Raw genomic sequence first — 24947 nt, forward strand, 5'->3', positions numbered from 1 at the left:
CTCACTATTAGATATATTTTTATTTTTAAATAAAATCAAGTTCATTCATCTAATAAAAAACACACACTAAATATTCAAAACTCCATCCAATATATGAATGTCAACATCACAATGAACTTTGACTTCCAAATTTTTTAATGAAAAATATTTATAATGAAGAAAGAGATGTCTAGAATATAGGATGGTTTACACGTAGTATCCTCTTCTGTGAGGTGTGAAGTGAAGTTCATAGTTTATGGTCAGGTTGAGCCTACGTGGCCCCTTAAAGGAGTTTAAAAACATTCACAAACAAGAGCTAGGTATTTGCCTATTTCCAATTAGTCATGCCCTTTCTACGTGGCCAAGCATAGAGTGATCTTAATTTTTTGAAAATCGATATTTGAATACCCAATAATATCAACACCTATTTTTATTTTTTTATCTCAATCTTCTTGTCATATTACAATATTGATTAAATAAATCACTAGTATTTTTTTTTTCTATTTTTCTCAAAGTATCTACATTTATAGGGTGTCCAATTGTATTTCCCTAAATTTTTTTGGTGAGTCAAAGTAATTTTTCGGACAAGAATTAATTATTACTTTTTTGATATATTAAAATTTATTTTAAAAATTGATATTTTTTAACATTTTTTATAGATACTGATATGAGAATTAAATACCTAATCACATAATTAAAAAATAAAATCATTTGTAAATCATATCTCACTACTTGGGTTTAAAGTTGTTCTAATGTTCTAAATCCTAACACTGTTAATTAACTAATTCAGCATTCGGGATTATTGAATGCAAGTGGGGCTACTACTATTATCTTTTCAATTATTGTGATACAGCCATTGATAGGACCACATATATCCCCTTGCCATAACGTTGCTGGATTGTCTTTGGCTATAAAGCACCTTTATTGACGTGATATTCAGGTAACAAATAAAGGAATAAGAATACAAGTTATGTTTTGGCTAAGCATGCTTGTCCTCAATATTGATTAGTAACGTTTTGCGCAGAGTGTAATATTCGTGTACTATCACAAAAGGTGTTTGTAATCTTAAAGGTTCTAAAAGTGTTGAGCAACTGGTTACCTTTAATTTCAACTCAATAAATAAGCCATAACTGCCAAATTTTCATTTAACATTATAGCTCACAATTAGTTGAGCTTTCACACACATTATTTGGTTTTAAGACGTGTTTTTGATAAATAGTTTAACTTAGTATTTATTTAAGTTTTATATTACAGAAATTTTATATTTATTTAAAAACACGAGTCATAATTATTTTTATAAATTCAAATGAATTTCACAAAACTTATTTTCTAATGACTCTTGATAAGTTTTGAATTTTTTTTACTGTTACTACTGCAATTTCTTTTACATAAACATATGATAAAAATCCATCTTACAACATCATCTTATTCGATATCAAGATGTGTCATAGGGTAAATTCTTATTATATATTTGTATATTTTTTTTCTTCCGTTAATAATACATGCATATACATTAAACTCTTAATATTTAGCTATAAATTATTTTTTTGATGCAGACTATAAATTATTTTAAATACAAAATATGGTGATCTAAATACAACATGAAAGTAGGCTATATAGTGATAAAAAATGAGTAAATATATAATCTTTCTATTTTTTATATGACAAGTATTAAATATGTTTTATAGTTTTAAAACATTAAATACTTTATTCTATTATTTAATATTTTTTCATAAGGTAATAGGGATAATTAATAGAAAGAGATAATAATATTAGTTAGTCAATATATAAGCAACATATTAGATAATAGGTTGAAGTTTTAATTTTCGCCATAAAAAAGGTTGACGTTTTAATATACCATTGAAATAAAAAAGATTAATTAGTCAAACTCTTTTTATCTCATTAGTAATTATCATTTAAACTCACAATCAACTTACTTACTTAACTCCCATTCTTTACTAGTTGTTTTGTAAATCTTACTATTCACTTTTCTTTATTAAGCATGCAATTAGATTTCCCATTTCTTCATAGCCATCCACTTGTGGAAACTGGCAAGGGATTTCCGACATAAATGATTCGTTTTGGGTTTGCCTCGCTTGCCGTCAAAGTGAAAGCAGAAATCCATTATGGTCTGAATCGGAATCGGCGATGCAAAGTGAAGAAGAGAAGGATCTCAATTTTGAATAGAAAAAAAAAGTTGAACTTTTGTTTTTAAAAATTAATTTTTCTCTTAACCAAATAAAAGAAATATATTACTTTTTTTGACAGAAAAAGAATATTACTCTTCATGTTTTATTTCTTCTTTTTTCCCCCTTCCCTCCAAACAAGTCATTGGGAAAGTTATATAAAGAAATACATGTAATAAGGAAATAACATTAGCGCAAGTGCAATTGAATAAAATTCCTTCGTGCTACTTATTTTGTGGGTACAATTATTTGTACATCAGATCTGAAAGATATAAATTTTGAAAATTATTTTCACCACACAACGTAGTTATCCCGTTTGTTTTAGGTTGGAGGTAGAGTTAAGAAGAAATAATTTTTAAAAAGTCACCATAAATTGTTAAAAAAAATACATGTAAAATATTAAAAATTGTTAAACACCATATAATAAATCAACAAGTGCATCTAAACACTAGTCAATACAAAATTAAAATTGTTAAACGAGGTAAATTTAAAACATTAAATTTATTTAAAATATAAATTTAGTTTTGGCATTTTGTTTTTAAATAATTAAAATTTAATATTAAATAATAAATACTCGTATATTCTTAAGAAAGATGTTTGAACTAATCCTCCTTTCAGTCAAAGAAAAATGTGTGAATTAATTAATTAATTAACTAATTTCCAAAGTGGTAAATTGAATTGAAAATGAAGTCCATTTAAGTAATATACTCATGAAGCATACTGTCAGACTTTTCCCACGTTCCCGCACTCGCATCCATACCCATTTTGAATAAACACATCACCATCATTTCAAAATCCACAACTTATTTTATGTTCAAATTATTATTATCAATTAATGAACTATACTATTTTCTCATTTTATTTTGGTAGGTTCAAATAAATAACTTTATAATATTCCTTTGCCCTGTAATGTAAGATCCAAACGGTTTCCCGAAGGAACGAATTAAGAATATTGGAAGAGTAAGTTGCGTCGCCAACTCATCGGAAAAATTTGAATTTCTGGGAAAAAAAAAAGAAGCCATCATTACCACCAACAGCGACAACAAGGACAAAGTTAAAAGTTCCTGTTCTGTTTTCAGGAACACACAGCAACGTTGAACGTTCGGTTTTTGTTTTGCAAAGAACAGAGCAGAAAAACAGAACAACACTCACAACAACAATTTTTCCAAATTGTTCGTGTTCGGTGTTCGTAACCATTTTTTTTCTTCCTATCACTTTCTCTCTCCTCCCTTTTTTTTTTTGGTTTCTCTTTCTCTCTCTCTCTCTCTTTGAGACTTGGAGGAGGTTTGTTTTTGTTTCTCGTTCGCAACAACCTCAACCTCCTCATTGAAACCTCGTAAGTTTCGCTTTCAGCAATGGAAACCCGCGACCTTCCTCGATTTGGCAAATGCGCCTCTGGAGTTCGGTGTCGAATGTTGCGTTGATTCTTCCAACGACCCTTTTCGACCTTATCTTTTTCAAACCACCCCCAGAAGAAAAGAAAAGAAAACTATTTTTTCATTGTCGTTTCCATTTTCCGCGTTAATTCCGAAATTGTTAGTCGGAATCAGAAAATGGGGTGTTGAAAATTGAAAAAATCTCGAGCTGGGTATGCGAATTTGAGGGAAAAGCTTTGAAATTTGGGGTGAATTTTGTTAATTGAAGTTTTTGAAGATGATGATAACAGCTTCCATGTCTTCTTTAACGAGGAGTTCGCTGGAGGAGATGCTGGAATCGCTTCGCCGGAGGGACGAGGAGGAGAAGCCAAAGGACTTGCCGCCGGCATTGCCGTCGCGGCCGCCGTCGAGGGCGCGGTTGCCGCCAGGGAGGAGGTCGTTGCCTAACAACTTCAAGGTGGATGGTGAGAATGGTTTGATGGGGCACAGAAGGAAGGGTAGTTTTGGAACCAAGAAGGTGAAGTTGAATGTTGAATCCCCTTATGAAGTCCAATCAGAAGAGATAGTGAGTGAACAACTATCACCTTGTCCGGTTTCTACATCCGATGATGCGTCTGCTGGGTGTGAAGCTCCTCCTCCCACCGGGGAGTTGGAGGATGATAATGTTGTTTATTTCATCAAAAAGGTAATAATTTGGGGCTTGAAAATGCTTATGATGATTGGTTGGTGATAACGGGCTGATTAAGAACAAGACTCATATACAGTTCTTTTAGTGCTGTTCTCTAATCTGAATTGAAGTTTTACCTTGGTATTTTATGTTGACCTTTATTATGTGGGTTACCGAGGTGAAACTCCAATTTTGATTGGTGGACAATACCAAAAGTATCTAAGAAACTGAATCTATGTTTTATCGGTTGATTAATGGATTGGGGTTTTAACAGTGGCTCTTAGTGTTTTGAAACTCAGCTTGTTTTCAGTTAATCTGCCTCTTTTTGTGTTGCATGTCTTTAGTTAGAAAATGATAAGTTTTTGGTGTTTGGGTGAAAGCAATCAGCTTCAATGAAATATGGTAGTTGGTGTTTAAAAAAGATGTGAGTGTGAAACTGTAGCATAGCACTTTCAGAATTGTAAATAGAGATAAGTTTAACCTATATGTTAATTAGATTAGAAAGCTACTTGGTTATGTTAAAATTTTTAATTCTAAAGATATTGTAATACCTTGTTGGCTTGCTATTTTATTGACTGGCATTTCGATTCAGGGCTTTTATTTGTTTGATGTTTCATACTGGCGCACCAATTTTGTTCTTCAGTAGGTTAATATTACGCATAGATAAATTGTTTGTGGCATGTGTAGCTTACTCGAAGATCAATTTTCTTTCTGATTGTTATTTCCCTAAGTCTTACTATTTGTTGATCATATGAAAGATTTTTATTGAAAAATATCAGAGTTGCTTTTGACATTTTACCTTAGGAGAATGTTTGTTTGTGGCTTTTATCTATTTATATATCAGGACTGAGACATTGTTTATGACATGTTTGTGTCTGTTAAATTCCTTTCTGTTTTTGGTTGTTTCCACAGAAACTTCATGTTTGGTGTAGGCAACCGAAAGGAAAGTGGGAGCTGGGAACAATACAGTCAACTTCAGGAGAGGAAGCATCTGTTTCACTCTCAAATGGAAATGTGAATCACTAAGCCTTCTTTCAAAGTTAGTATTTGTTTTTGAATATACAAGATAACAGGCCATTTATGCCATTGAGTTGTTACTGCAGGTTATGAAAGTATCCAGATCAGAGCTCCTACCAGCTAATCCTGATATTTTAGAGGGTGTTGAAGATCTTATACAGCTCAGTTATTTAAATGAGCCCTCAGTTCTTCACAATCTTCAGTCTAGATACTCTCAGGATATGATTTACGTATGTCTGCTGCTTTGGCTTGTTTTTCCTACTCGCGTGATTTTCTATGTAATCTCATATGCTGCTCTTGCTCTTTGTATGCAGAGTAAATCAGGGCCAATTTTAATTGCACTCAATCCGTTCAAAGATGTTCAGATTTATGGAGACGATTATATTTCAGCTTATAGGCAGAAACTTATGGATAAGCCTCATGTTTATGCTATGGCAGATGCAGCTTATAATGAGATGATGAGAGGTAAATGGAGTTCCCCTTTTCTTTCTCCTCCTTGAAACATGTATAATGCAGTTGTGTGATACAAAGCTTTTCTGTTTGCACGTTGTACATTTCAGATGAAGTGAATCAGTCCATTATCATAAGGTCAGCACTCAGCACATTAGAAGATTTGTTTCATGCATGCCTCTTAAATTATGTTCCTGAACTCAATTTTTTTTTTTTGGTAATAAGGGTATAGTCACAAGTACACTTGTTAATAATCGCTGTTAGAATTTTTTGTACAGTGGTGAGAGTGGATCTGGGAAAACAGAGACAGCAAAAATTGCTATGCAATACTTAGCTGCTCTTGGTGGTGGCTGTTCTGGAATAGAAAATGAAGTTCTTCAGACAAATTTTATACTAGAAGCTTTTGGGAATGCAAAAACATCTAGGAATGACAACTCTAGCAGATTTGTGAGTTTGCATTTCTTTTCATTGTAGTTGAAGGAACCTACTCCACCTTTTATTGTTCTATAAGATTTCTATTGCAAATTTGTGAATTTGTGGATGTTATCTAATGGCTGAGCAGTTTAATTGATATTCAATTTTTAATTGGGTGCAGGGGAAGTTGATTGAAATTCATTTCAGCGCGATGGGGAAAATTTGTGGGGCAATAGTTCAAACTTGTAAGACTGTTTGAGTTAAATATGTTACATAAAATTAGCTCTTTTCTGATATCTTTTTATATTTTCAATTTACTGACCTGACTTATTCTTATGATTTTGTGTTTCTCATATGCCAATTCCCATACGCTAACTTGAACAGTTCTGTTAGAAAAGGTAACTTGTGATGCTCTTTTTGAACAAAAGTGTGAAACTGAAATATTTATTATTCTTCACTTCTGAAATCATCTTGTCTCCTGTGTTCAGTCTAGAGTTGTTCAACTTGCATTGGGTGAGAGGTCATATCACATATTTTATCAACTTTGTGCTGGATCTTCATCTGATCTTAAAGGTGCATTTTCTACACAATCTATCTATTAGTTTGCATACTTGCATACTTCCGTGCATCTTTGAAATCAAAATGATTATTTTTGAGATAATTCCGTTAAAATGACTATTGGCTGTGATTCTCCCAGTGTTGTTATCTGTAAAGATCTCCTCTTCCCTATAATATTAGTTACAAATTTTAAATGTACACTAGATTTTATACAGAAATTTATCGACCCCAATTTCTGCATGTGAAGTGATAAGTTACCTTCACATTGTGATTTCTTCATCAGCTTAATTGAGCATGAAAATATTTTCACCTATATCACCATATGGAATTAATTTCTTTTCCTGTGCAGAAAGACTGAATCTTAGGGCGGCTAGTGAATATAAATATCTTAACCAGAGTGACTGCATGACAATTGATGGTGTTGATGATGCTAAAAAGTTTCATAGGCTGATGGTATATTATTTTACAGTTCATTTTTTTGAGCATTAGCTTCTTTAATTTTGTTTATGGCCTCCTAAGATCTCATGCCATTTTTCCCTCCTTTTACATTTGAGTTTTTCCTCAGAAAGCATTGGATGTTATTCGAATGTGCAAAGAGGAACAAGAGTTAGTTTTTAAGATGCTGGCTGCCATATTATGGTTGGGAAATATATCATTCCAAGATACTGACAATGAAAATCACATTGAGGTGGTGAATGATGAAGGTAATTGTTAAGATGTTCCACATCAACTAGGAATATGGTCAAAGTAGTCTATATAAGAGTGGGCAATCCTCCTCCCTTGATTCATATTGTCTATGAATAACATAAAGGGTATATTTGAAATTTCAGTTACTAAAAAATGACTTTGGTTTTTCTTTTCTATTGGCAGCTGTAACAAATGCTGCTTTGCTAATGGGTTGCAGTTCCCATGAGCTAATGGAAGCATTATCTACCCGTAAAATCCAAGCGGGCAAGGATACCATTACCAAGACATTGACCTTGCGGCAGGTCTGTCTATTACTTGAACAATTCAATTGATCTAGTTTTCTATTTCTCCTAATTGTATTATACTATTATATATTATTATATCCAATTTTTTTTATCCCATGTTCAGGCAATTGATGCAAGAGATGCATTAGCAAAATTTATCTATGCAAGCTTGTTTGATTGGCTTGTAGAACAAGTTAATAAGTCACTTGAAGTGGGTAAACGCCGCACTGGGAGATCCATAAGTATCCTTGATATTTATGGGTTTGAATCATTCCAGGTATACAGTTTGTATTAACGTGTTTATTGATGCTTCATAGATAGACTCTTTGTATGTATTCTAATAGTTTATTATTTTTCTTTGTAGAATAACAGCTTTGAACAATTTTGTATAAACTATGCCAATGAGAGGCTTCAACAACATTTCAATCGGCATCTGTTTAAACTTGAGCAGGAGGTCGGCAACTATGTTAATCTTTAATTTGAACATGAAATTTTCAGTGTGTAATACTTATGGTGGTATCTTTATACAAATCCAGGAATTTAGTTTGTGTATTTAAAAAGTGTTAGTGTGTTACTACTTCTGTTGTCTTTTTGGGAAAAAACAGATTTGGTGAGGACTTCGCAACAGTTTTGGGCAATATAGTACATGACTAATTAAAAGCAATGTACCAAACTAAAATTTCTCAGCACAAGGAACATTTGAAGTTTGAAATCACAGCTCAGTTTAATCCTGATTTCTGACTTACCTATCTGAATCAGTGTATTGTTTACTTTAGTAAATTGTCTGTCACACTTAATGATGTCCTAGTGCTTTGAATTGATCGTGAACCATTTAGTATAGGTAAACCTAGGCCTCATGTTGTGTTCATCTGTGTAAGAGACAGAGGGAAAACATTTACTAACTGATGAAAACAACCATGATACAACAAAACTAGAAGATGGTGTTTGTATCACATGCTAAGTATGTATTTTGAACAGGTTTGGTTAGCTTGACAGCAACATTGCCATATAAATGTTTCAGGATTACGAATTAGATGGCATTGATTGGACCAAAGTAGATTTTGAGGACAATCAAGCGTGTTTGGATCTCTTTGAGAAGGTATTTATATGGTTTAAGATTTCTAAATTTTATAGTTATTCCTCTTTCGCTGAGCTGGAAACAAGGCCATTGTGTTTATTTTTGTTGTGTAGACAATATGTTTCTTTACACTGCAGATTATTTTCAGAATCATATTATGTTCAGGTCATAATGTTGGAGTTCACATTATTCTGTGTAGTATTTTCATTATGAACTCTGTTGTTTGATATGCAGAGGCCTCTGGGTCTACTCTCTTTGTTGGACGAGGAATCAAATTTCCCCAGGGCCAGTGATCTAACACTTGCCAACAAACTTAAGCAGCACCTGCACGCTAATCCTTGCTTTAAAGGGGAAAGAGGCAGGGCTTTTAGTGTCTGTCATTATGCAGGGGAGGTTAGTATCAGTACTTAAGGACCTTTATTGGTTGTGATTTTTAAAGTCAAATTGATCCTTCAATTTAATTGCTACAAAATCTACTTGGCTGTAGTTTTTAAAGTTGAATTAATCCTTAAATTTACTGGTTTAAGCTTTGTGTTCATTTTGAAATTGTGCACCCAGAGTTGCAGTATCAAGCATAAGCCTACTTCATGCTGATATTGTCATACAGTAGCAGTAACGTTACTGATAATTAGTCATTGTAATTTTTGTCTTGTATGAACTAATATAATCAGATATAGCATATGTTTGGTAAAGACCCAAGTTTTCTAATACGATTATTTAGTTCTTTCTAGATATAATAGTATATTTCTCTCTTTCTAACTCCCACGAAAGAACTTTGCTTATTTAGTTTCTTTCATTACTTGAAATTCAGTAACAAAACTAAATGTTGGGTGCTTTCACTTTGTCAGAAGAAATTTTATGACACAAATATCATTCTGATATTAACCATGCAATTTTCACTCTAGAGGATAAATGTTTTACCGTAGTTTTTTTTCCCTTGCCTGTTTTGAGAAATTCCTGTTTTATAATTTTGTTTTTCTTAGCCTTTCAGGTATATGTAGAAAGAATACCATGTAAATCAATCTTGTTTTTATGTTTCGGACTATTCTAATATTTGGTCCTTTATTAGGTTTTGTATGATACAAGTGGCTTCCTAGAAAAGAACAGAGATCCACTACCATCTGATTCCATTCAACTACTGTCATCGTGTAGTTGTGAACTGCTACAGTTGTTCTCAAAGACACTTAATCAGTCTCAAAAGCAATCAAATTCCTTGTATGGAGGTGCTCTGGACTCACAAAAGCAGAGTGTTGGCACAAAGTTCAAGGTATTCTTGTAGCATTACTTGAACTGGTTGGTTATGCGTATTTAATATTTGGAAAGAAATGATTTTGATGTTATTGATTTGTTGGTGATGATTGTAGATGATGAGTCCCCTGAAAATTATATGATTTAATAACTGTACAAAGATTTTAGGAGTATACTAAATGAGAAAAGCTCAATAATTTGAGGGGAAGTAAGCCTAACAAGTCTCTTTCTTTTAGGGTCAATTGTTCAAGTTGATGCATCAGTTGGAGAGCACCACACCTCACTTTATTCGCTGTATAAAGCCAAATACTAAGCAACATCCTGGAATATATGATGAAGATCTTGTGCTACAACAGCTCAAGTGTTGTGGAGTTTTGGAGGTTGTTAGGATTTCAAGGGCTGGATATCCTACTCGAATGACGCATCAAGAGTTTTCCCAAAGGTAGTGGTGAAACCTATATTTTTTTAGATTATATTGAATAATGGGTTGATTTGTGTTCCTGCTTGTTTAGGTACGGGTTTCTGCTTTCTGAGGCAAACACATCTCAGGATCCATTGAGCATTTCAGTTGCTATTTTGCAACAGTTTAATATCCCTCCTGAAATGTACCAAGTTGGCTTCACCAAACTGTATCTTCGAACAGGGCAGGTATGTCTATGTAATTTAATGTTTTCACTTCTCAAAACTGAACCTTAGCATTTATGTAGAGTATTTATTTGGTTCAATAGCCAAAGAGCCATAGAATTGGGAGCTGGATCATGCTTTTAGGGTGGCAATTGGGTCCATTGTCTATGACCCTCCATATTTAAATTAATTTCTATATATCCAATTGTATTGATAGATTTAATGGATTGGATTGGTTTTAGTTGATGGATTAATGAACCTACCAAAATATCCAAAAGGCGAGAGTCAAATTCATTTGGACATGGGAGGCTAGATGCATTTTAATTGAAAGAAATACAAAGGCAAAGAATGAAATGTAAGGAGAGATAAAAATCAACCCAAGGAATCCGGTTGATTGGGCATTGGGAGGTTCAGACCCTTGAAGCTCTGATTTTCCCTATTCTTTTAACAAGATACCCAGTTCCAGTTTGCTTTTATTTCTCTCACAAATAACAAGATATCCCTCTTTCTCAACCTCTCCTCTTATTTATAGTCAAACTACCTTGATTCTTTCTAGCTCAGCGCAACAAACTTATCAAATATCAACAACAAACTCTCTAAACACTAACAGATATTGACAACTAACAGATCTGTAACCTATATATCCTATCTTTTAAAGGGTTACTGAATGCCTTGGACATCCAATTATTAAAATGGGTCATGGATGATTTGGCTGCTTTTATCAAGTTTTTTAATAAATCTTAGCTCGATTTGTTTTTATCCATTCATTTACCATCCTAAATGAATATATTTTTTTTCGAACTATGATTTTGTTTGCACAACCAAATATATGATTATTTGTTTTTAATGTCATGTTTTAGATAGAAGTTATAGTAATTCCTTTAATTCATTTAATGGTTTCTCTTATTTAATTTTTCTTGTGTTCTGGTTGATTTCACAGATTGGGGCACTGGAGGACAGGAGACAACATCTTTTGCAGGGAATACTTGGAATTCAAAAAAGCTTTCGTGGTTATCAAGCTCGTTGTCATTATCATGAACTTAAGAATGGAGTGACTATTTTACAATCATGTAATGCCAGGCTCTCAATATTAGTCTTGTTTGAATTGAATGTTCTCATGTGATTCTAGGCCTCATGCACATTTTTCTCTATTTTTATGCTGATTTTTCTAGTACAATATTTCCATAAAAACACAATTGTTTTAAACCAAAAATAAATCTTGGTGCTTTTTTGCTTCTACTTTTAAAATCTAAATTGGAGTACCTTTTTTATATGTATTGAGAACTTTATACACTTAATCTGATGGCCTCTAATAGTCAAATTCTTATTGAAAGTGACTATAACCTTGGTTATAGTTTGTAGCTGTAACTTGACTGTAATTTGGTTATATTATAGTTGTTCGCGGAGAAATTGCAAGAAGGAAATATGGTGTTATGGTGAAGTCTTCTATGACTATTACTTTTGAAAATATTGAGGAAATACAGGCAGCCACAACACTACAATCTGGTTAGTGTGTTTCTGTTGATGTCAAGTTTGCCCTTGCCAGGGACCTTGCATATGCTTTGCTTATTCTCTATTTCTCTTCTATGTAGTAATTCGTGGGTGGCTGGTTCGGAGGCATGCTAGTGGATTGCATAAGTCAAAGAAATCTCCTGAAAATGCAAGATCTAGGCGAAGGTCACGTGTGAAGATGCCTGAAGTAAAGGTACTTTACGATGCATGTTTTCTCAAAGTTTTTAAGTAACTAAATGATTTGATTTTATTTCTGTTGTTTTATACATGTAATGGTACTTTTTTTTTCTATCCATCTAAAAATTGTATCAATTTGGAGTTTCAAATCTGAAGTCATAATTTTCAGTTCATTTCCAACCCGTCTTTTAATACTATTAATGGGACCAGTGGTTTAAAGGTGCTTGATATGCCGAAACATTAAGATTTCTAGGCATGTTGAATATCTAAGTATTTGAGAATTTATATCCCCGTGTTTGGTATGACATTTGATTTTTTGTTTCTTAATTCTCAACAACAAATAATATATATATATATATATATATATATATATATATATATTTGGTATCACAGGAAAGTGTATAAAATGAGATACCAATTAAAATGGCTAGACAGATTTAATTTTTCTGGAACTTTTTTCATATTAAATAAATTAAATTTGATTAGTTCTTGTAATTGTTTATTATATCAAGTATAGATCATATTTTTGCACATGTAGTTTTATGATTTAATTGGTAGTAATCAAAGTTTTCCTTCAATTGAGATCAACTTCTCAAACTGTGTTTGTGTCATCTCTTAGTATTCAATTGTAAGATATCAAAGAGATTTCTTTCTAGTCTTTTGGTTGTTATTCTGTACACTGTACCAGCGTTTTTGCAGAAATGTGACTAAGTACTCATTTGCATGGTGGTCTCAAAAACATAAAATCTGTCTGTACTTTGAGCATGTTGTATTGCCTTCATCAGAAGCATTCAGAAGCATATTTTCCTATTGGAATGAGATTTTTCATGGATATAGAATATTGAGCTTCATGATTTTGTAAAGTTCCCAACTACTCAACACCATAATGTCTTATTTTTTTGGTCTAGCAGGATGTGTCCAGTGAGCGGGGTCAGAATCTGCCTTCAGCTTTAGCAGAGCTCCAAAGGCGGGTTATCAAGGCTGAAGCTACCATAGAGCAAAAGGAAGAGGAAAATGCCGAATTGAAGGAGCAGCTAAAACAATTTGAGAGAAGGTGGATTGAATATGAGAAAAGGATGAAATCAATGGAGGAGATGTGGCAAAAGCAGATGTCATCTTTGCAAGTATGTTTTCAACTGATAGAAATCCTCATACTCATGAATATTATTGTAATAGACAAAGTTGGTTTATCTGATCAAACTGAACTTTTGACTAGCTCATTTTGCTTTGGCCTCGTTGAACAAATGCCTAGTATTTCCTTGACCCATCCATAACGAAAACAACTGCACTTTAGTCGCCTGTGTTAGTCTTAAAGATGAATTAGCAGGAACTCTTATAATGTGTAATTTGTTTTCTGCTGATAAGAGGAGACTCATACCTGGAAAGTAATTTGTTAATTTTGGTAATTTTCTGAGTTTGTTTGCAACCTTATTTACTAAAAAGTCCCATGCACAAATATTTTAAATATAATTTAAAATTATATTGAAGTTTCTGATTGCGATTTCAATGCAGATGAGCCTTGCTGCTGCTAGAAAGAGCCTTGCTTCTGAGAATGTCAGCGGTCAAATTGCAAGACGTGATGTTGCGTCACCTTTAGGCTATGATTCAGAAGATGCTGCTTCCATGGGATCTCGAACTCCTCGAACACCTCATGCAAGCACACCTTTGAAGTATTCTAGTAGTCTTACTGAAGCTGGAGCAGGGAGAGATGTTAATGGTACTTTGACTTCAGTCAGCAACCTGATGAAGGAATTTGAGCAACGCAGACACACCTTTGATGATGATGCCAGAGCTCTGGTTGAGATTAAAACAGGTCAATCTGCTAACACGAATTCTGTTGAAGAACTTCGGAAACTCAAACATAGGTTTGAGGGGTGGAAGAAAGAATACAAGGCTAGATTAAGAGAGACAAAAGCAAGACTACATAAATCAGAAATGGAGAAAAGTCGGCGGAGATGGTGGGGGAAATTGAGTTCTAGAGCACTCTAGCATTCAGCTTACAAGTATTCTCTTTGCCAAAGGTGAATAAAAGGTGAAAGATTAAGCAAAAATGGTAAAATGATTGTTGTCATAAACTCTCATTTTAAGGAGTTTGCTTCATCTGTACATCTTATGGGAACATTTGAAAAGTGTTATTGTACAAGTTGGTGAAGGGAAAAAATGTATATCTACCAATTTTGTTACATGGGAGAGTGGTGTATAGTTGTAGACTTTTAGGTTGCATAGTTGTATTAGTAGTCTTAGTTTGCTCATGTATATGCTGTTGTTGCTGATGCAATGTAAAACTTAGTCTCCAGGATACAAATAGTAAGTGTTGATATCTTCAATATCACTATAAGAAATGCACATCTCTCTCTCTCTCTCTCTCCTGCTAGTCGTTTGCCTTTTATGGGGGTCAAGTTTTTGTTGCTGTTTTGATATGTCTAAGATTGCAGTTACCTCGGTTTTGGTTAAATCAGAGGCTTATTGGTCTTAATTCTTAAGTGCTTGTTTTCTCTTTGTAATTGAATTCTATTTCTGTAGAATCAAAATGAGAATTAAGTAACCATTATTTATCTATTGTCATGAATTAAACCTGGTTCGATCAAGAATAAAAAAAATTGAAAAATGAATGAAAAAACCCGGTAAGATCAAGTCTTAATCTCTTAAAAAGTTGAAATTTTCTATGTGACTCTTATTTGTTATTTCAAATTAACTCACAAAACATCTTTTTTGTTTGTCTCATGGTTCCCTTGTAGCTTTCTTTCTTTTTTGATCCTTTTAAGTATGATTAGCCTTTGTTTTGGTCTTCTTAAATATCACAAGTTTTTCATTTGGTTTTCTATGGGAAAATTGTAATATGTAGAGGTCAAGTGAGGATTTTTTTAAAAATGTTGGAATTATTTGGGAGCAAAGACATATTTAATGAAGAATCCATTTGAAAAAAAAAAGTAAAAATGAGAAACCAAATGACAGTTTGTTTATAGAAGAAATACTTAGTTAAGCCATTACACCATTTTTTAATCTTAAGGCATATTAGTACCACACTGCAATTTATGATTAAACAAAAAAGTGCAGTGAAAGATGCAAATAATTTTATCTAAATGGTAGAAAAATAAAGAATTATAAAAGACTTTGTATTATAATAATAGATATTTTTTGGTGAGGGAATTATCACAAACGCGAGAATTAAATGGCTGCTGTCCATTTGTATCTATATAAAAGCTAAAGTATGAGTTGTAATTATATCATCTTAACTTCATCTTTTATTTTTAACTTTTTACCTCACATAAGAAAAATCATCTAAATATTTGTAACTTCTTAATTTCTCACTTACACCTCATGATATGTCCATACTTATTAAAAATTTATGATGGTAGGATAACCACTTTCTTTTTAGATAACTTCTCGACACTTTATTTTAACTTTCTTTAAACCTTTGTAATTATTAACATTTAACTTTCCTAACACTTTTTCCAAACAATTCTTTTGATTTATTGTTATTATTAATTATTTTCTTGAACTCTACAAATGCTAAAACATGTCTCATCAATTAATCCTTTTCAATCACAGTTAAGGCACCCATACAAAATCCTCGTATTTACGGTCTAATTTCATGAAAGGAATTGATTTGAAACAAAAAAAAACTTAAAAGGGTCAACTGTAATAAATTAAAAATAGAAACCATTAATTAAAAAAAACATTTAATATCTCAAAAAAGTCATTAAGTATTTTATATTTTTGAATTGGTGATTATGAAAATTAATAAATTATGTTCACATAATAAATGTGGATGGAAAAATTTATCCAAAATAACGTTCATTTTTAAATAATAATAATAATTTTTTTGATCTAAAAAAACAAAGCTTCTTCGGGAAGTCACAAACAAGTTACCCGAGAAGCTGCATATGATAAAGTGACAACAAAAGCTACATTGCCTATTGTGTTTACTTGCCAAGTGAAAGAGCAGAGAAGAAGACTGAGAAGTGTTGTGACTTGTGTGAGTTATTGTTATCACCGATTTTGGCTGTGTTCGGACACTGCTTGGTGCTGCAAGAACAAAAGGGAAACTAAGGATATTGCTGGCTGTGCTACTAGATCGATAGGTAAGATTTTTTCTTCTTCTCTTTAATAGTTAAATCTCTTAAGAAAAATTTGCTACTCTCAACATGGCATTATACTCAATGATATATAGTTTTTAACAATTTTATGATTGTCTTTTAAACTAGGATTATACTATCTAGAATAAAAAGATGTATTGTGTCAAGTTTTGTAAATTTATGTTTCTGCTTGTTCTATGAATTGTGAGTCATAATCTTTTAATAACGTAGATTTTTTTTTTTGGATTAGTTTAATGTGTTTTTATTTTCATTACTTGCTTCTTATTATTTTTTAGTTATATAATTATGTTACTTTGAATCTTGAGTATATAAATCTCTCTTACTACTTTGACCCTCTTAGAATAATGGTCAAAAATCACTATGCAGTGAAAAAGTGAACAATGAGTGTTTCTTTCGATACATCTTATAGTAACCTCATGGTCTATGTAAATATTCAACGTGATAAAATGCTTAATGAAACTTAAGAACCCACTATTTTTCTTCTTTTTTTCTTTTGAGGGGAAGGGAGAGGGTTTTTTTTAGGGAAAAAGGAGAAGAGATCAAGATGATACTAATGTAAAGTATTTATTAACTTTACTAATAATTAATTTCTGCTTGAAAAATTTAATTAATCATCTTTAATAAAAAATTTCATCCCAATCATATTTCTTTTTCTCATTTATAATATTTAAACTCGAAACCTTATTTAAAAAATTTAAACTTAGTATTACTTAAACCAACACTAGGTTGGTGTTAAAACACACTCTTTAACTTGTTTTTAAAATATTTTCTTTTTAATATATTCTTTATTATTAAGTGAAATTGGAGTTTAACTAGCATACGAGAATTATTTCTCATTTAATAAGTCTTATCCTACAATTAATAGAATTCATATAATCTTCAATCAATAATTGAAAATGTTAAAAGACAGTATTAGATTCTCTTTAAACATTGCTATAGCTTTCTCATTGGTTGCTTCAGACAAAAACTAGATCAACAAACAAGGGCATCCCAGGTTTAAATTGAACCTTAGTCCTTAAGAAGTACACTAATCCAACAATTATTATGATCATATAATCTACACATAAATCACAAAGGCAAACACAAGGGATATGATCATAGGGATTAGGGAAGAAGAAGTCATATACATTTAAGATCCTGGGGCAAACTTAGTGGCATAGACCCAAGCATTGTTAGCCACAGGGTTGTCAAGGTGGTCCAAGAGGTTCTCCAATGGGCCTTTTCCAGTGACAATGGCTTGAACAAAGAATCCAAACATAGAGAACATGGCCAGCCTTCCATTCTTGATCTCCTTGACTTTGAGCTCAGCAAAAGTGACTGGGTCATCAGCAAGGCCCAGTGGGTCAAAGTACTGGCCCCCAGGGTAGAGGTCATTGCCCTCTCCCACCCCATCAAGCCCATTGATGCGGTACCCTTCAACAAGGCCCATTAGGATAACTTGGAAGCCCAGCACTGCCAGGATGCTTTGTGCATGGACAAGGTTTGGGTTCCCCAAATAGTCAAGCCCACCTTCTGAGAATATTTGGGCTCCAGCTTTGAACCACACTGGCTCCTTGAAGTCCACTCTCAACCACTTCTCTAGCACCTCTGGGGTGATGCATCCTAGTGCTCCAAGCATGGCCCATCTCCCATGGATAACCTTATTCCACATAATAATTTAGTGTTTATCATTGGAAAAAAAATCACTTCGATTAAATTATGACACTTGATATGTATGATCCCCTTGTTGAACAAATTTAACAAATGTTCAAACTATTCACTTAGTTCCTATAATTGTCTTTAAATTTTTAGTTTCTATAAAGAAAATTGTAACTTTATTCCCACGGAATTTTTTGTAGCAGTTTATCACTATGTGGTTTTACACTTCCAAAAATTCTGCTATGGTGTTAGCCACAGGAACCAAAACTTTTACTTTTATGTATGTGTGGGAACTAAAACTTACAGTTTTATTGTATAAAGATTAAAACATAAAATGAAGACAGCTATAAGAATTGCTGAATAATTTAACCTTAACAATTTAAGAGTAGTAACAAGTAATAGTCAAAATAAAATTTGCTACATCATTGGTCTCACTATGACAAATGATACTAGTCCTGCATGAAATTAAGATTCTTGTTGTAAAAGAGCAATAGAAGTCTAGAACCTTAAAACTAAAGTAAAACTAGTTAGAACCTTCAGTACTACACTAAATTAGTTTTAAAAAAAGAATGAGAAAGAACCATTATATTTGAGTTTAAGGCTAAAAAACTACCTCAAGAGCCCTGTTCTTGGCAAATGCTTCCGGGTCAGCAGATAAGCCAGCAGTGTCCCATCCATAATCCCCTGGGAATTCTCCTTTCAAGTATGAAGGGGTCTGAGCTGAAAAGGGTCCCAAGTATTTCACTCTGTCTGGTCCATACCACAAATCATTGCCCTGAAATGTTCACAAACCCAATAACTTACCAACCACACCACACAACCAACACCATAAACCTTTTGTGATAGTTAAACATTAAAAAAAATGAAGAAGAAAAGGGTATCTATAGAATGGAGAGTACCATGGTGTACTTCCCAGTTCCCATGGAAACAACATCCCTAAGAGCATTGGCATTGGCACCCTTGCCTTGGCCTAGGAAAGGAGTTGCTTTAAGAGTGCCAGAACTTGTTGCTGCCATCAATGTTGCTGCCATGACTTCCAACTTCCTAGGTTTGAAACCTTAAGTTACTTGAAAAATACTAGAAGATAACTTATTGGTTTAGAGAAATATGTGGAAGAGTGTAACATCATATGTAGGGAAAGAGAACCAGAGGGATTTGTGGCTAGAAACACTTTAGTGTGAGTTGGTGGTGGGGATGGTGTGGTTTGGAGCAACCAATGACAAGGCTTCAAAGGATTTTATGTATCTCTTACTCATATCTTTCTATCCACATTTTATCTTTGCCCACCACATCATTTGTCTATATGTATCCAACTATCTCATTTTTCTTTTTCTTTTTTTACCTTATAGTATTTGGAATTAAGATGCCACACCCACCTCTTTTTAAGACCGTTAATGCTTTAGAAATTTCATCAAGATTCTAGAATAAATTCACCAGTGGTGTAATTGTCAAATGGGTATCTTTTGTTTTTGTTGGTTTAATTATTTGCTTAATTCTATATATATTTTTTAACACCACGAAAATGTCGTAATGTTAAAATTATTGTTTTCGGCAAGCAAGTGATTAAAAATGTTGTGAATAAAAACAAGTAAATGTATATAATTGTACCAATCCCTCCCCAGTACAATTTTGCTCAGCATACCGAAGAATTGCAAAAACCAGTGGTGAGAAGCTGCAATCCTAAGTCTTTGTTTGTTTAATAATGCGATATAACAATTATTATCTTCAGTCATTCTGAACGATTCTTAAATTGAGCAACTCTGACCTCTCCTATGTTCACAGATTAAATTTAATATTTTAAAAAAAAGTTTATCAAAATAGTTTTTTTAACCTTATTCTCAGTCAGCCATAATTTAACTTCACGAAAAAATCAATAAATAGTTTGCATATTACCAAGATATATTGTGTTGGTCCTTATAAATTTATTTTTTTCGTTACAAACATAATTTAACTTCACGAGAACATTATATTGTTTTGGTCCTTATAGATTTATTTCTTTCAAAATAAATTGATTTTAGTCCTTATTATTTTTAGTTCTTCTAATACATCTTTTTTTTTTTGTTTTAATACTTATAATATTTTTCATTTTAAATTAATCCCTTTAAAAAAAATTTGATAAGGACTAAAAGTAAATGATTTGCATATTAGGACAAAAACAAAAAATGAATATTAGAAAGATTAAAACGAAACAACAATGATTAAAACTAAAAAAAGAAATTTTATAAAGATCATTTATAAAAAATTAATGTAGGACCAAAACAAATAGTGCATTATATTAATATATTATAGGAAAGAAAAACATATTTAAATCAAATTTATTTCATAAAATAGGAAAGAAAATTTGTCTAATTAAAAAAATATAATATTTTGAGTATAATTTGTTTATCATTTATTGGTTTTATAATAAAATTATTTTTTTTATATAAAAAATTAACATTTTTAACATAACAATAAAATAATATTTTAGTAATTAAAATATATATTCATATAGGAAAAAATTTAATCATATTTTCGGAAATATAAAAAATATTTTCAATTAATTTTATAATTAATCGAACACATCTTTTATTAAATATACCATAATATCATTTTTATGTTTTATTTTTAAAAATAATATTCTTAGGACTAAAAAAGTTATCGGTGAAATAAATATTCATTTTTTCTATATTATTTTTTCACATTCACTACATGAATTTTTCTCCTCCGCTATCAATCATGTTCTCCGCCACTGCTACCCCTTTTCCAACCTTCCCGGTTGGAACCTCTGACGGAAGTTTCTTTACCGATGACGGCGATGATGACATCTCCTAGTGAAAAAGAAAAAAAATTATAAAAACAAACAAAAAATGAAAAAAATAAAGGACTTATAACTTTAAAAACAAATACATATTAAAAGAAACTTATGATTATATGAAAATAATACTAAAAAATAAATTATAAAATTAACTTGATAATTAAATGAAAAAAGAAACAAATAGATCATAGATGATAAATGATAGATTCAAATTTATAACATTAATATTTTTAATAAAATTAACTATTAATATTGACACATAAGAAAATAAATATTGGATTAAGTCGTAAACTATAGATTGCAGACGCTTGATGATTGGATCCTATTTCAATTTTCATCCATTGGCATTATTACATCTAAAGTGATTAAATTTCAGAGTTTATGTAGACTCGTGAGAGTTTCATAAACTCGACTGGTAGACTCGAAAAAATCTACTTAATATAAAAATAATAACAAAATATCTATAAATAACATACTAATTAAGCATTTCAACAATATAATAAAACAAAATAGTAAATCATAAAATTTAAAATATTTAAATAACCAAGTCTAATAATAATGCATCACTGGACAATAACTCATAGAGGTTATAGCAGTGATATATTATCGAGGGTTTGATGTTATTAGAGAACAAGAATATGATATTATTAAAGATGAGAATTTTGTATTTAAGAATAATACGCTAAATTATGTTGAATGCTAAACAAAGAACAATAACAAATGACTTAGAGCTAATTGTTTTTCACTTCCTAACCCGTTGACTCGATAGTAAACTCCAGAGTTTCCGAGTTTACTTAGAGTTTATAGAATTCACCGAGAGTCTACAAAAAAAAGAATTTACTCCAAGAGTCAACTCGTAGACAAAAACAAGTCAATTCGTAAACTCATAAAAGTTAACAAGTTAATCCAAGAGTTTGATAACCATGATTACATCAAACATAGACCCCATTTTCCATTCCAATGATCAGCACGTACAATTCACCGCTCTTTTCTTCTTATTCATTTTATGGCGACCAAACGTACCCTAAATCATCCACGGACCCCATTTCCTTCCACTATTGTATTCCAATTACTACACCCATGGACCCCATTTCCATTCATACGGAACTTCTCGATCATCAGTTCTCACTTCACTTGTCTAAATATATATTCTGTCGTGTGTCACCTTTAATTTATCAATTTATTGTTGAGAGGAATACATAACAAATGCCGTTCGCGAACCCTATAATCTCTAGTCTCCGAAATCCAGTTCTATCGAGGTGGTAAACTATTTCACTGTGTTTCAGCCAAAGCATTTATTATTTCTGGATGATTTAAGTGTTTTCGTACGTATATATTGTTGTATATTTTGATTAAGTTAAATATTTTAGAAGGTTAAAATCTTATAATAATTATATAATATTATTTATGTTTTAATGACATTAAATGTCACTGATCTCAAAAAAAGAAAAAAGAAAAACTAAATCACGTAGCAGCACAACTTGTACAATCACAAAAGTCCAGAGTCATTCAAGCCATTTGAAATGTTATACATCAACATGCTGCTGCCGTAAGTGTCCCTTTCATCTTCAGTGGTTCCGTTGACAAATGTTGTGGAAGATGACGAATTCAAAGTACTAATTGGGCTAGAAGATGAGGGTGTGGACGATAACAGTGAACTTAGATTGAAATTTGGCATCCCCTCGTTGTTGTTACACAAATTCTGATTTTCCAAGAGATTGTTGTATATAGAATTGAACTTGGGAGAAGAGAAACATTGCATAGCTGATGATGATTGAGCCATTGTTGGTAGATCAGATATGTGACCTTCAGTATTATAGTGCCACAAATTTGGTAGTGTGTTTTGTTGGCTAAAAGGGGTAGCAATTGGAGTGATTTGATTCTCTAATGTAGTTTTCATAACTTGGGGTTCCATATTCAATGGATTAGAATTAGACTTAGCAATGTGGTTTTCTTGTAGTGAGACTTGTGGTTGGTTTGGTTGGAAGGCTTGTGTAGAATCAAGTTGCATTCGGGAACATTGGTGTTGATTTTGCAGTAGAGTGCTACCACCACTAAGTTGGTTATTATTCAATACATCAGGGTTGTAATTTCTGTTTTGACATGATAGCAGGGTAGTGAGCAAACCTAGCATATGGCTTGGGTTTATCACTGATCTTCCAATTCCAGAAAGAGAAGGGTAGTTGAATTGGGGTGCTGAATTGTATAAAGATGTGTTGAGAATGGAGGCAAGTTGAATAACATCAAGGCGAGGTGTGTGAGTCACTGGATCAATCCCCATCTTCAATAGCTTTTTCTTGATGTGAGTGTTCCAATAATTCTTGATCTCATTATCTGTTCTTCCTGGCAAGTTAGCAGCAATTGTAGACCACCTGTGGATGCAGGACAAAATTTTCCATTTAGATAGCAATAATTAAATTTCTGTGCTACAAAGTGACAAAAGAAAATAATATTGTTTGTTATTATATTGTATATATAATAATCTATCATTGACTTTGCATGGTTCCCTAGCTACCATTCTCTAACTATAGTATGAATTTTAATGCATTTAAAGTCCATCCATTAGTTGGCGATTCTGTATATCATACATGCAAATTCAAAAAGGTACTCTTTTAATGCATTTTTAAAGTAGAGTGTGAGAAATACGCATGTACCAACAAGGAAAAAAAAAAGGTTAGAATATTAAGCAAAATAATGCAGGACTTGAATTTATGACTTACTTGTTTCCCAAAACACTGTGTAACTGAATGATGGCTTCTTCTTCTTCGAATGAGAATCTCCCTCTCTTTATATCGGGCCTCAAGTAGTTAGCCCAGCGAAGCCGACAACTCTTTCCACATCTTTTTAGTCCTGTTATATGTTTTATGAAAAACAAAGGTTTATGTCAAGTGCATCAAATATAAGAACTATTCATTGATTCTTGCAAGTAAATAATCGTACGTCTTACTTAAGATTCATAGCTTCTGACTTTCTAATATGGCATGATAAGATTCGTCGAAAATGAGTTAAGAATTTTTATTTTTTGTGGTATAATCAGAAATTATATAAGATTTGTATTTAACATCCAACCAATTAATCCCTCTTCTTCCGGATTAACTCATCTTAAAGTAAAATGATATCTTAAGTTGACACTCCCTCTTCAAGCTATAAATCAAACTTGAAACTCTAATTAGTTTAGGAATCCAAGAACATAGCCACTTATGTCAATGAACCTTTACCTTTAATTAAGTGAAGCACTAAAGTTGCTAATATTATTGTACTGAATCTGACTAACTATCTATTTAGTATGATAAGGTACATTTTAAAGTGAGATTGGATTCAATATGGTAAAGTACATGATTATTTACATTTATATGCGTTTGAGTGGCATGAAAAGAGAAAAAACTTGTGAACAAACAAAAGCAAAACTAAACCTTTTTATGATGAATAATGAAGAAGTGGCCCGTGTTAGAGCCAGAAATATATAGCTAGCTAACACAAAGTGGTACTTACCTGCATTTTTGGGAAGGGTTCTCCACTTCCCATGTCCATGTTTCTGAATGTAATCGATGAGTTTCTGATCTTCCTCTGGAGTCCATGGACCCTTCTTCAGTCCATTCTTTTCAGTAGAAGACTTTGCCATGATGAAGAAGCTAGCTAGCTCACAAAATATTAATTTCAAACACGTAAATGCTTATAAAGTTAGTTTGGGCCTCACAAAATCACAAAGAGAGAAAAACACGGAAACAATATATAAAGGAGCGTATAATTGCTAGCTGTAGGAAAATGAGGGAGAATGCGTATATAAATAGCAGAGAGCTAAGTGGAAGACAATCTACCTAAGAAACATGTTCAAGTCAATGGGATTCGGTACCGTCCTTTCACTCCTATGTTTATTACTTGCTTTACGTGTCTTAATGTGAGAAAAAGTTTATGAAGCTAGCATCTAATCAACGCGACACAGGATAACATGTTAATTAAACAGGGCTGAAATAAATTAAAGACTCCATTCATCCATTGCAAATAAGTAAAAGTTGAAATTAGAATAAATATGGGTTGAATAATCGAGCTGAAATATAATGTTTATATGCATGTTTGACCTTTTAATTTTTGTGAGTTCTTTTGTGTGCATGTGGGATAAAAGATCAAATAATACCGAATGTTAAATTTAATAATTTC

General features: G+C 32.2%; 3 protein-coding genes across 3 annotated transcripts; 1 reads left to right on the plus strand and 2 right to left on the minus strand.

Annotated features, from left to right (window-relative positions):
- The first annotated feature begins 3072 nt into the window (after nucleotides 1-3072).
- LOC114376739 (myosin-2-like) lies at nucleotides 3073-14623 on the plus strand. The gene is made up of 24 exons (XM_028334987.1): nucleotides 3073-4226; nucleotides 5121-5222; nucleotides 5312-5455; nucleotides 5540-5690; nucleotides 5786-5813; nucleotides 5954-6122; nucleotides 6271-6334; nucleotides 6474-6487; nucleotides 6578-6662; nucleotides 6997-7100; nucleotides 7213-7351; nucleotides 7518-7636; nucleotides 7743-7895; nucleotides 7983-8072; nucleotides 8640-8717; nucleotides 8931-9089; nucleotides 9766-9963; nucleotides 10181-10386; nucleotides 10457-10592; nucleotides 11509-11638; nucleotides 11964-12074; nucleotides 12161-12273; nucleotides 13169-13381; nucleotides 13770-14623. The coding sequence occupies exons 1-24, from the start codon at nucleotides 3819-3821 to the stop codon at nucleotides 14244-14246; spliced, it is 3591 nt and encodes a 1196-aa protein (XP_028190788.1). The 5' UTR covers nucleotides 3073-3818; the 3' UTR covers nucleotides 14247-14623.
- Nucleotides 14624-17269: 2646 nt separating this feature from the next.
- LOC114376657 (chlorophyll a-b binding protein 3, chloroplastic-like) lies at nucleotides 17270-19187 on the minus strand. Its single transcript, XM_028334865.1, has 3 exons — nucleotides 18895-19187; nucleotides 18609-18770; nucleotides 17270-17996 (listed from the first exon to the last, which is right to left on the minus strand). Exons 1-3 carry the CDS (start codon nucleotides 19024-19026, stop codon nucleotides 17487-17489), a joined length of 804 nt encoding a protein of 267 aa, XP_028190666.1. The 5' UTR covers nucleotides 19027-19187; the 3' UTR covers nucleotides 17270-17486.
- Nucleotides 19188-22163: 2976 nt separating this feature from the next.
- On the minus strand, nucleotides 22164-24532 carry LOC114375707 (transcription factor MYB41-like). Its single transcript, XM_028333557.1, has 3 exons — nucleotides 24282-24532; nucleotides 23510-23639; nucleotides 22164-23161 (listed from the first exon to the last, which is right to left on the minus strand). The coding sequence occupies exons 1-3, from the start codon at nucleotides 24409-24411 to the stop codon at nucleotides 22279-22281; spliced, it is 1143 nt and encodes a 380-aa protein (XP_028189358.1). The 5' UTR covers nucleotides 24412-24532; the 3' UTR covers nucleotides 22164-22278.
- Between the last annotated feature and the right edge of the window lie 415 nt (nucleotides 24533-24947).

The sequence above is a fragment of the Glycine soja genome, chromosome 11, assembly GCF_004193775.1.
Source record: "Glycine soja cultivar W05 chromosome 11, ASM419377v2, whole genome shotgun sequence".
NCBI classification, from domain to species: Eukaryota; Viridiplantae; Streptophyta; class Magnoliopsida; order Fabales; family Fabaceae; genus Glycine; species Glycine soja.

Coding starts and splice junctions, on each gene's coding strand:
- LOC114376739 (XM_028334987.1), top strand. CDS start 3,819: ATGATGATAACAGCTTCCATGTCTTCTTTAACGAGGAGTTCGCTGGAG. Junction 4,227..5,120: donor TTGTTTATTTCATCAAAAAG/GTAATAATTTGG, acceptor TTGTTTCCACAG/AAACTTCATGTTTGGTGTAG. Junction 7,637..7,742: donor AGACATTGACCTTGCGGCAG/GTCTGTCTATTA, acceptor TCCCATGTTCAG/GCAATTGATGCAAGAGATGC.
- LOC114376657 (XM_028334865.1), bottom strand. CDS start 19,026: ATGGCAGCAACATTGATGGCAGCAACAAGTTCTGGCACTCTTAAAGCA. Junction 18,771..18,894: donor GAACTGGGAAGTACACCATG/GTACTCTCCATT, acceptor TGAACATTTCAG/GGCAATGATTTGTGGTATGG. Junction 17,997..18,608: donor CCAAGAACAGGGCTCTTGAG/GTAGTTTTTTAG, acceptor ATGTGGAATAAG/GTTATCCATGGGAGATGGGC.
- LOC114375707 (XM_028333557.1), bottom strand. CDS start 24,411: ATGGCAAAGTCTTCTACTGAAAAGAATGGACTGAAGAAGGGTCCATGG. Junction 23,640..24,281: donor AACCCTTCCCAAAAATGCAG/GTAAGTACCACT, acceptor AACATATAACAG/GACTAAAAAGATGTGGAAAG. Junction 23,162..23,509: donor CACAGTGTTTTGGGAAACAA/GTAAGTCATAAA, acceptor CTGCATCCACAG/GTGGTCTACAATTGCTGCTA.